General features: G+C 45.4%; 1 protein-coding gene across 1 annotated transcript; it reads right to left on the bottom strand.

The window, feature by feature from the left end:
• Window positions 1-1,088: 1,088 nt before the first annotated feature.
• Window positions 1,089-2,336, bottom strand: LOC132875081 (hatching enzyme 1.2-like). Its single transcript, XM_060911680.1, has 4 exons — window positions 2,219-2,336; window positions 1,805-1,945; window positions 1,602-1,719; window positions 1,089-1,476 (listed from the first exon to the last, which is right to left on the bottom strand). Exons 1-4 carry the CDS (start codon window positions 2,334-2,336, stop codon window positions 1,089-1,091), a joined length of 765 nt encoding a protein of 254 aa, XP_060767663.1.
• Between the last annotated feature and the right edge of the window lie 9,613 nt (window positions 2,337-11,949).

Consider the following 11,949-nt stretch of genomic DNA (forward strand, 5'->3'; position numbering starts at 1 on the left):
TCTAACTCAACCAAAATATCAGCGTAGTGGCCCCAGTCATAATGGCCGGGGGAAAGCTCACGGGTTCTACATGCTCGGAGATGCATTCTCATGCATTTGCTGGCACTTGCAAGCCTCCCTGAAAGTCAATCTTTTTTGGTAATATTAATGAGATTATTTTTGCCAGAAGTTGCTGTGATTGTTTTTGACTGAAGAGTTATTATCGTTAATATTCAACTATATTAGTGACATATTTATGGAATAAGAATAAAGCAATCAGTTGAGGTTCACCAAGTGTGAGCTTTATTTTCAGCTTCGGACGTTCAATTACAGGACATGACGATCCAGATTTAACTCGGCGACCGTTGTGTATTACTGCATGGCTTGTAAGCGTCTCTTAACACGGATGGCACTTTACCGTGAACACAGCATAAGGAAGGAGGTAAACGAGCACAATCAGTGACAATCTCCACACGGAGCTACTCAGGCAGCTCTGCACTGGGCGCTGACGTGGACGGGGAGTGGAGTATGTCCAAATGTAGAACATTCGCATGGCGGCATGGGGATAACAGGAGAAAATTAAACAAAAGGCCACATTTTCAAGATTTTCAAGTCTTTTTATTTGTGTAGCGGCAACTTTTACAGGCGTGTCGGCAATGTTGTGGGCGTAGCAGTAAGGAAACGTTGTGTGTCGGCCCGATATGCTGAAAAGGCCTCATTAGAACCCTGATAAATATATAACCACTACACCACCGTGCCACCCATGTCTAAGTGCTGGTTCAGTTATACCAAACGATATTCAATAAAGTAATGGTACATGTATGATATGAAGGTATGAAAACTGATGGTGTGACAATACATATTTTTGTGAAATTCAGAATTCTGGGATGACAGAAACTCTTTCATGTTGTTTACGTGAAATAAACTTAAATGTACACACTAAAGAATAAAAGTACACACTGAGAAAATTATGCTTGTACCCATTTTATTCTATGATTCCATAATTTGTTACTACAGCAAGTGAAGTGAAGCGATCACTGCTTCCTCTATCATTAACAGCTACACAACGTTACTGCAAAGATAAATCAAGCCAAAAGGTCTGAACAAGTTCAGCAGTTGTAGAGAGTGTTGAGCCTCTGGATGTCGGTGGCGGACAGATCCGTCGCCTGTCCAATTTTCTTTGACGGATCCGGAATAGGAGTGATGGTGTCCAGACCGTTGATGGAGAAAGCGCTTCTTCCGTAGTGCATCACGGAGGAGTAGTCGTATGCTGTTCTGAGGTTGTTGGTGTTCTCCTTGTTAAAATTATACTTCATTGCTGGGTCGATGTTTTCCCAGTTAATGGTGACGTAGCTGTCACGGTCACTCCGAGTATGCTCGTGGTAGAAACCAAGTGCATGGTTCAGCTCGTGCTCGACGACGCTATGGTAAACACAACCCAACTTGCTGAGAGAGACCACCTGAGCACCACCTGTTCTGCCCACACTAGAGTAGCATCTGAGAGAAAAGAGAGGTGATTGATCATGTCACTGAAGCCAACATATGGACACTGGGCATCGAACAGGAATAAAGAAGATCAAACTCCATGTGTAAGTGACGTTAAAGATTTTAGTGGGACTCACCCGCTTTTGCTCTCGATGCTGAGGTAGTCAGTTTGAAATGTCCTGGGAACGAAACGAATGCAGGTTTTGCTATGGAAGGTGGCCATGGCATTGGCAATTACAGTCCTGTCCGAGGAAGCTTTACAGAAAATGACCAACAAATTAATAACAAATAAACAGAGATGTGTGACTAGACAACGTGGATAAGGAAGTCTTTCACTTACAGAAAACACTGCTCAGTGTGAACGGCACCTCCACTAAGCCATTTGAGGACTTCTTCCAAAAGCAGCTGTTGTCGGGGCAGACCACAGCGTTCCTGTCGCTTAGCAAGAGTATGTCTCCCTCCAACAGCAATTCCCTGGAGCCTTCATCAAGCAAAACGAAAAGGGATAAGGACTGAAAATCAATAAGCAGTATTACTTGTAGTGTCTTAGCTTTTTGAGTCAAATATCATGGTCTCAAATAAAACTCTCACTGCCACAATTTCTGTCACTCGTGCAAGCACACAAAATAGAATCATAAAGAAATCGTTACAAAATTCCGATCTTAGAGCAAGACAGGTTTTGGGCTTATATTTATAGAATGTGTAGCAGTAATGATGCTGGTCTAGTATGGCTGAGCTCAGTGAGTTATCAGACCGTTGTTGGTGGTAAGAATCTGTGTTGTCATGTCCACGTGCTGAGGTTGATTGAGATAGAGAGCTTGCGAGAAGCCAAGCAGCAGGACTAGAATGGAAAGAGATGCTCTGGACTCCATGATGCTTCAGTGTGTGGAGATGATCTGGATGCTCCTTCACCGTAGCTTGGTGACTGCCTACTGTCATACCTGGCTTTTTATACACATGGACACATACAGGAACCACATGGTGTGGCTTTCTGGGGATTAACGCTAGGCGTTAAGAGTCCACTGTAATGTGTGGAACTAAAGGGAGGATCCCATGGACTCAGTACTTACTTTAATACCTTACTGACACAGAGCTTGAGTTGGGAGATTATTTGGATATTCTGTCCTTACGGATGGACCGTAGCTCACAGAGTTTGGTTATTGATTTATGTCTCAATCTCTATTTTTTGGGAGTGACTTGCATATTTAACAGAACTGCAGTTTAACCCAAGATAAACAGCCTGGAAATCCTACTGTGTGTTTTTGGGAATTAATATCCATCCGTACCTGCAGAGGAAGGCAACAACTGATTCTAGAGACACTGGCTTGACGTTTTCTTGTGCTCTTTCATATTCATTAAAACAGTGTTCATTAATTGTGTCCTCAGAGATCATAACAAACAGATCACACCACTTTGTGTACCTCTATGTCATTTTCATCTTATGATCTCTTCATGAACATGCCCTGCATTTCACAAAATTTCCTGTCTAAAAGTTACATTTAGATGGATCCCAGCAGGACTCGGGTTGTCAGGGTTTGGTTTCATCTCTTGTTATTGCAGTGATGCTTTTTGTTGTTCATTTTTACATGGGTTTGATTCTGAGTAAGCCATGGCCTAAAGGTTAATGGAGCCTAATGGAGAAGCAGCTTTAGGACCAAAAGGTCACCGGTTTGATTCCCTGGACTAGCAGGAATGGCTGAAGTGCCCTTGAGCAAGGCAGCGAACCCCAACTGCTCCCCAGGCTGCTCTGGGTGTGCTGTACATTGCTCTGGATAAGAGCATCTGATAAACGCCTGTAATGCAATGTAATTTTAGCACCATTGCTGTACCTCACATTACTCTGAACAAGAGACGTTCCAACTATTTGAGATCTCATCTCATCTCATCTCATTATCTCTAGCCGCTTTATCCTGTCCTACAGGGTCGCAGGCAAGCTGGAGCCTATCCCAGCTGACTACGGGCGAAAGGCGGGGTACACCCTGGACAAGTCGCCAGGTCATCACAGGGCTGACACATAGACACAGACAACCATTCACACTCACATTCACACCTACGGTCAATTTGGAGTCACCAGTTAACCTAACCTGCATGTCGTTGGACTGTGGGGGAAACCGGAGCACCCGGAGGAAACCCACGTGGACATGGGGAGAACATGCAAACTCTGCACAGAAAGGCCCTCGCTGGCCATGGGGCTCGAACCCGGACCTTCTTGCTGTGAGGCGACAGCGCTAACCACTACACCACCGTCCCGCCCAAACTATTTGAGATGGACAATACAAACAAAGAAACATTTATTGATGTCTATCAGGTGCTTTTTACCCACAATTTAAGCACATCGGTAGGTGTTTCCTCCAGAGAAGCATGAGCTGCACTCAATTTTGACTTGGGAATCCAGATAAATTGATTAATCAGGTTCAAATCTGCAGAATTACTGGCCATTTTCAAATCTGATTGAAGCCCATTGACCTATATCATTATTTCACATCAGCCTCTGTCCTTGCACTTCTTGACCCTGAGTTTTGATCCTCAAGATGTCAGTGGTGGACAGATCCTTTCTCTATCCAATGTTCACTGATGGACCCAGAGTAGGAGTGATGTTGTCCATCCAAAGCTGTTCTTTGAAAATTTTCAATTTTCATTGCTATGCGGATGACACCCAGCTCTACCTGTCTGGAAAACCCTCTTCCACCCTCCCTCCCCCCTTCCTTACCACCTGCTTAGCTGAAATCAAATCCTGGTTCACCTCTAACTTCCTGAAACTGAACAGCGACAAAACTGAAGTCCTCCTTGTAGGCACCAAATCCACCCTCTCCAAAGTTGACAGTATCTCCTTTTCAATTGACGGTTCCATAGTCTCCCCCTTCCCTCAGGTCAAGAGCCTGGGTGTCATCCTAGACAGCTCTCTGTCCTTCCTCTCTCATATCAATAACATTACACGGCCTGCTTATTTTCACTTACGTAACATAAATCGTCTTCGCCCCTCCCTCACCTCCCACACCACCTCCATCCTTGTACACAGTCTTGTCACTTCCCGCATTGACTACTGTAATTCTCTCCTCTTTGGTCTCCCTCAAAAATCCCTTCATAAGCTCCAATTGGTCCAGAATTCAGCTGCCCGTATCATCACTAATACGCCCTCTTTTCATCACATCACCCCAACACTACAGACTCTCCACTGGCTCCCTATCAAATACAGGATCAATTTCAAAATTCTCCTCCACACATTCAAGGCCATCCATAATCTTGCCCCTCCATATTTGTCCAATCTTCTCCACATTGCTACCCCCTCTCGCTCCCTCCGATCCTCCTCCTCCATCCTCCTCACTGTCCCCTCTGCCCGCCTCAGTACTATGGGGAGTAGAACTTTCAGTCGCTCTGCTCCCCAACTTTGGAATTCACTCCCCCCCAGCATACGTAATATCGACTCTCTACCTCTATTCAAATCCAGACTGATAACTCACTTGACCCAGTTAGCATATTCACTATGACTCTTACCATCTCTAAATTCTCTGTTTACTTTCTCTGTGCTTTTATTGTGTCTTGTTTTACTGTTTTTACTGTTTGTATAGTGTCCTTGAGTGTTTTGAAAGGCGCTTCTAAATAAAATGCATTATTATTATTATTATTATTATTATGTAGTGCATCATGGAGTATTCACACACCATGTTGAGGTTGTTGGCATTCTTTCTGTTAAAATTAAACTGCATTATTGGGTTGATGTTTTCCCAGTTAATGGTGATGTAGCTGTCGTGATCACTCTGAGTATGCTCGTGGTAGCAACCAAGTGCATGGTTCAGCTTGTGCTCGACGATGCCATTATAAACACATATCAACCTGCTGAGAGAGACCACCTGAGCACCACCTGTTCTGCCCACATTAGAGTAGCATCTGTGAGAAAAGAGAGGTGATTGACCATGTCACTGAAACCAACACATGGAGACTGTGCATCGAACAGGAATAAAGAAGATCAAACTCCATGTATAAGTTAAACATTTTAGTGGGACTCACCCGACTTTGCTCTCGATGCTGAGGTAGTAGGTTTGAGTTGTCCCAGGAATGAAACAAATTCAGGTTTTGCTGTGGAAGGTGTAGAAGAAGAAGCCTTTATTTGTCACATGTACACTCAAGCACAGTGAAATTCGTCCTTTCTGCATTTAACCCATCTGAAAAGAGCAATGAACGCACACACACACACACACACAGAGCAGTGGGCAGCTACGCTACAGCGCCCAGGGAGCATTTGGGGGTTCGGTGCCTTGCTCAAGGGCACTTCAGCCCAAGGCCGCCCCCATGTTAACCTAACCGCATGTCTTCAGACTGTGGGGGAAACCAGAGCACCCAGAGGAAACCCACGCAGACAACATGCAAACTCCACAAAGAAAGACCCCTGTCGGCCACTGGGCTCGAACCCAGAACCTTTTGCTATGAGGCGACAGCACTAACCACTACACCACTGTGCTGCCTCAATTATGACACATCACTCTTTATTTCTTCTTATTGCTTTGGCATACATTTACCAAAACATGCACACTGTACAATTTCCATTATTTTATTGAATATTATTTGGACCACCACTCAGCTTTGAATATAGTCATCAAATTTAGACTGAACTGCAAAAAAAAAAAAAACAGCATGGAAAAAAGTCCGAACATATCAGGCTCTGTTTTAAGTTTATATTTTATGTGATTGTTCCAGGAAACATATTTAGTACTTTAGCATAACATTTTTTCCAAACCTAAGTGACCAGAGGAAGCAACTACATCTCAGATCTAAGGCTTGACTTTTTGGAATTCAGCTCCTAATTTGTAAAGAAATTAAAGTGCATCAGTTAACAAGTTAGAGATCTGAGGTGCAGTTTTTCCGTTGGCGCCATTTTTTATAAGACCACCCAAACTGTCTCAGTTATAACCAAGTCTGCTTGTGCTTGCTTTGCACACACACACACACACACAAAAAAAAAAAAAAAAACCACAAAGACAGAGAACTGACAGAAAGGGAGAGAGAGAAGACTAAATGTATGCCAATGGGACACGGGGAAAATTGGTAAGGATCTTCTTGAACACAGTTTTGAGGGGTTTATCCTTGTTTACAGATGTGTGTATTTATGACTCAAATCATTATAAGGCAGATTGATTTTTTTTCTCCAGTGTAATCATGCAGTAACTAGTGAGTTCCTCACACTGTGCCATCTGTGGACTGCTGTTTTACTGCTTCACCACATGTGGTCGCTGTTTACTGTCCTCCTGTCTTGGTTTAATCAGAAACCGGACACCTAAAGACTCTGATATAAACTCAGGGAGTGGACTGTAGCTCAGAGATTTTGGTCAGTGCTTTGTCTGTGTATTTCAGGTCATTTCATGTTCAGAGAGTGAATAATAAAGTATAAATAGTAAGCTTTTTATTCACTCCTGCTCTCAAGCAAATATACGATGACGTGTTGGAAGCATCCTCTTTCAAAATAAAGGGCCTGAACAGACCAGGGTGTTTCAAGATGGGAACAGACATGAAAGCTACCTTTAGGTGTTGAAATGCTAGGTCAGGGGAACAGTTCCATGGGGGGGGGGGAATTCAGCTGAGCTGGAGGGACGAATATACCCACTTCAGGGCTTCCATTATGTATTCATCCATGGCTTCTTTAGCTGAGAGTGGATATGAGGAGTTGGTTATATGGTTATGAGTAGGAGATATGGTTATGAGGTGTGGTGCCTGCCATGATCTCAACAGTGCAGCCATTGGGATGATGAGGAGGGATGCCTCCTGCCTTGGTCTTGCTGAAAACTTCCTTGAGGTCCTGATACTTAAAGGGCATTTCCATGTTCGAGTTGGCCTCAGGACTCTCAACTGAAGTCAACACTGCAGTGAGGGTAGAGGTTTGCAGAGTGGCTGGATGGACAAATTCAATTTCAAGACAAGGGAGTGTTGATAAAGTTGCCAGCCACTCTGGAGTCCATCAGCAGAGAAAAACTCGAGGGACTTTCTGAGTGTTCTGTGGCAAAATTTTGATGAGAGAATTTTAGGAGCGTGTTGGAGTGAGAGGGCTGGTCAGTTTGCTCAGGAGTGGACTGTGAGGACCTGGTCTTGGGACAAACTGGGCAAAGTGCCACTTGATGTTGGGGACTGCCACTATAGAAACACAACTTGTTCTTATGACACCTTTGCGCTCCATACTGGTCAGCGTGGCTTGGGTTCAGATGCTCGGATTTCCATGATGGAAATTTTTTCTGGTTTTCCCCTTCAACTCTTCAGCAGGTGGTCAAGGCCTATGGCTAGGTCGATGAGGGAGACTAGTGATGCTTGATCATCACAGTGTGCAAGCTCTGTGAGAACTGAACTTGACTTGGGCTTCCAATGAGCTAATATCAAAAAAGCACAATAGTTTTTCATCATTATAGCAACCAGGATATATTATATTACATAACCAATTGTGTGCAGTTTAGGTTTTGTTGTGTGTGTGAGAGAGAGATAGAGAGAGACACAAACAGACAGACAGACAACCCTATGGTGAAATGGTGAATGATCAAAGAAAAGGCTGATCTCCTACATGGATCACACATGCCTTATTAAACCCAGACGTCTCCCTGTGGGCACAGAGGGATTAACTAAACACACACACTGTGCACAGAGCGCTCCTGCTGAGATCTTCCCCTGCAGCTCTCATCATTACAGCTGTCACACACCCCAAACACATCCATGACTAGAGGACGACAGAGGACATGTCATAGGCCACTGAGAGGTGTGTGTGTGTGTGTGTGTGTGTGTGTGTGTGTGTGTGTGTGTGTGTGTGTGTGTGTGCACACTCATGTTTTTGACATGACTACAAAATGTTATAGTTACTGATTTAGTGAGCTCGCAGATAGTTGTTTGATTTGTTCTCCAGAACATCAACACTGATCTCAGTTGTGTTGCTAAATTACGAAGAAAAGATTCAGAGCAACTAAAAATACACTAAAATTACACTCAGCATTAATCACTAACAAAACTTCACATACACAGGAACTGAAATTTACACACAATGACCATATTAGGGCATTGAGAAGTGTTTAAACACTGTAGACAGTCTCTCTCTCTCTCTCTCTGTCTCTCCCTCTCTCTGTGTCTCTCTCTCTCTGTGTCTCTTTGTCTCTCTCTGTCTCTCTCTCCCTCTCTCTCTTTGTGTGTCTCTCTCTGTCTCTCTCTCTCTCTCTGTCTCTCCCTCTCTGTGTGTGTGTGTGTATCTCTCTCTCTCTGTGTGTCTCTGTCTATCTGTCTGTCCCTCTCTCTCTGTCTGTCTCTCTCTCTTTGTATTTCTCACACTGTGTGTCTCACTGTCATCTCTCTCATTGCCCTTTTTCATAAAAAGGGACATCTGTTTCCAAGTGGACCTTAACCCCGCCCCAGCTCCCCTTTTTGATCATCAAGCCCCGCCCCTTTTTACTGTTTTTCTTCTCTTTCCTTTCTGTGAAAGTTTACTTCATAAAGTCCATGTGCATGCCTGAAGAGTGAACTTTGACCTCAGAGATCCACGAAATACACACACACAATTGTTTGTGCACACTTGCAAAATTGAACATTGGATGTTACTGTGTGTGTGTGTGTGTGTGTGTGTGTGTGTGTGTGTGTGTGTGTGTGTGTGATCAAAGGCAGTCAAGTAACCTAGAAACTTTTTGGTACAGAGAGAGAAAGTGGAATGTAGGTCAGGAAAGAAAAGTTAGTGTCTGAACTGAGTGTGTGTAAGCTTGTTAAATATGAGGAGAGCTTCCCTGAGGACACACACACACAGGTTCATGATGACTATCTAAGATCTCTGTGCTGGCGACGTTCCAGACAGTTGCTTAGCAACCAGGCATCTTTCTCGTTTTCTCTCAGTGTGTAATAACAACTTCAGCATGTTCATAACATCCAAACTGATCATCACATCATCACTTTTTCTTCAGTTAATCACACACAAGGTACACCACCACTCTCACCCAAGGAATTGAGGGTTAGGTACCGATATCCGAGAACTGATCGACCAGAAGAGATCTGCCTGCCTCGCATGGGAGAATCGTCCTACCCGTGCCTGCTTGCGACACTTCCAAAAGGCAAAGCAGGAGTGTCAGCGAAGGGTCCAAGAGATGCAGAACCTCTGGTGGCAAGACAATGCAAAGGAGATCCAGTCTTACACTGACAGCAGAGACCTCCAGCATTTCTACGCTGCAACAAAGGAAATCTTTGGTCCTCGTCGTGGAGGTACCAACACTCTCTGGACTGCCGAAGGGGCAACCACCCTTACAGAAGATCAAGCCATCCTTAAAAGGTGGAAAGAACATTTTCAGATGCTCCTGAATCATCCATCTACCATGGTTGATTACTTGCTCTGTAAGGTACCCCAACACCCGGTCAGGCATTGAATGTCACTCTCTCCCTCCTACACCAAATTTCAGAAGGCGCTGAAGCACATGAAAGCATGGAAGTCCCCAGGTCCCGACAACATCCCGTTGGAACTTATCTCTCATGGGGGCAGAGCCATGGAGACCAGGTTTTTCATGATGATCCTGTGCATGTGGGAGATGAAAGTGGTATCTGCGGACCTGAAGGACGACACCATCATCACCATCTTCAAGAAAGGGGATCGATCCGTCTGTGGAAACTACCACGGCATCTCCCTTCTCACCATTGCCGGAAAGATCTTTGCACGGGTCCTGCTAGACAGGCTCCTGACCATCGCTAAGGAAGTCCTTCCAGAGTCACAGTGCGGCTTCCGGCCATCTCATGGCACCACTGACATGATCTTCTGTGCCCGCCTGCTTAATGAGAAGTCCCGTGAGCAATGACGACCACTCCTTTTCATCTTCTGGGACCTGGAGAAGGCATTCGATAGCGTCCCAAGACCAGTTATGTGGGCAACCTTGAGATGCTTTTGCTGTTCCGACCACTTCACAGACCTTGTACAGGCCCTTCATGATGGGATGACTGGTTGCGTCGTGGCCAAGAACACCATCTCAGACCCCTTCTCCATCACCACTGGCCTGAAGCAGGGCTGCGTTCTGGCCCCCACTCTCTTCTCCCTCTACCTTGGTGCCATGATCCACGAGCTTCCTGACAAGGCCTCTGGCATCCAACTTCGCTGCTGAATGGATGGAGGCCTCTCCAACACCGGACGCCTCCGCACCCGCAGGCTCACCACCCTGGTCACGGTTCGGGAGCTGCAGTACACTGACGACAACGCGACCCCTGTGGACACAGTCACTGCCCTCCAGACTACTGTCGATGCCTTTGATGGTGCCTACTCCCACTTTGGTCTCATTTCCAACACTGGGAAGACCAAGATCCTTGCGCAGGGAGCCCCGGGCCATCCCCCTCCAGACACCAGCAACATACGACTCTGTGGTGAAGTCCTTGAGACTGTGGAAGCCTTCCCCTACCTGGGAGGCTATCTTTCCAACGACTGCACTGTGCAGAAAGACATTGAAAATAGGATTTGTGCCGCACATACAGCTTTTGGAAGGCTCTCTGAACGTGTCTTCCTAAACCACGACCTGAATCTTCATACAAAAATCATGGTGTTCCAAGCCATTGTTCTGTCCACCCTCCTTTATGGCTCTGAGATGTGGGTTCTGTATAGGAGTGACATAAAAAAGCTGGAGCGTTTCCAACAGCAGAAACTCAGTGCGATCCTGAAGATCAAATGGCAAGATCTCGTCTCCAATGAATCTGTCCTTCTCCGAGTCAATCTCCCCAGCATCGAGTCCACGATGGCACGACATCGCCTCCGCTGGGCAGGACACGTCAGAAGAATGTCCACAACCTGACTCCCCCGCCAGATCCTGTTCTCACAACTTGAATCCGGCACAAGATCCCGAGGAGCCCCCAAACGTCGATTTCGCGACCAATTGAAGGCCACTCTCCTTCGCTGCAACATCGACCATGCCAACTGAGAGACCCTTGCCGAGGACCGCACTGAGTGGAGGCGCACCATCATTCAGGGAACAGGCCACATGGAGAATCAACGATGTTGTGAGGTAGAGGCCAAGAGACAACAACGGAAAGAGCAGCTTCTCCTTCCTTGCTCACCACCCACCCTGCCTTGCACAAAGTGTCCCCGACTCTTCCGTTCTGCTTTGGGTTTGAGCAGCCACATAAGACATCGTCACCCCCTGAATCAGTAACAACTGAGGCAGATCTGACATGAACTCTAGTGCTCAGTCACGAGTGACTGCCAGAGAGAGAGAGAGAGAGAGAGAGAGAGAGAGAGAGAGAGGCCTTGCTCAAGGGCACTTCAGCCAGTCCTGCTGGTCTAGGGAATTGAACCAGCAACCTTTTGGTCGCAAAGCTGCTTCTCTAACTGTTAGGCCGGGGCTTCCAAACATATACTATACAACCCTGATTCCAAAAAAGTTGGGACAAAGTACAAATTGTAAATAAAAATGGAATGCAATAATTTACAAATCTCAAAAACTGATATTGTATTCACAATAGAACATAGACAACATATCAAATGTCGAAAGTGAGACATTTTGAAATTTC

The sequence above is a fragment of the Neoarius graeffei genome, chromosome 27 (assembly GCF_027579695.1).
Source record: "Neoarius graeffei isolate fNeoGra1 chromosome 27, fNeoGra1.pri, whole genome shotgun sequence".
NCBI lineage: Eukaryota > Metazoa > Chordata > Actinopteri > Siluriformes > Ariidae > Neoarius > Neoarius graeffei.

Bases quoted from the DNA above. Each gene is read 5' to 3' on its own strand.
- LOC132875081 (XM_060911680.1), bottom strand. From the start codon at position 2,336: ATGGAGTCCAGAGCATCTCTTTCCATTCTAGTCCTGCTGCTTGGCTTC. The intron at 1,946-2,218 runs GTCTGATAACTC...TGCTTGATGAAG, and splicing joins GATTCTTACCACCAACAACG to GCTCCAGGGAATTGCTGTTG. The intron at 1,477-1,601 runs GTGAGTCCCACT...CTTTTCTCTCAG, and splicing joins AGCATCGAGAGCAAAAGCGG to ATGCTACTCTAGTGTGGGCA.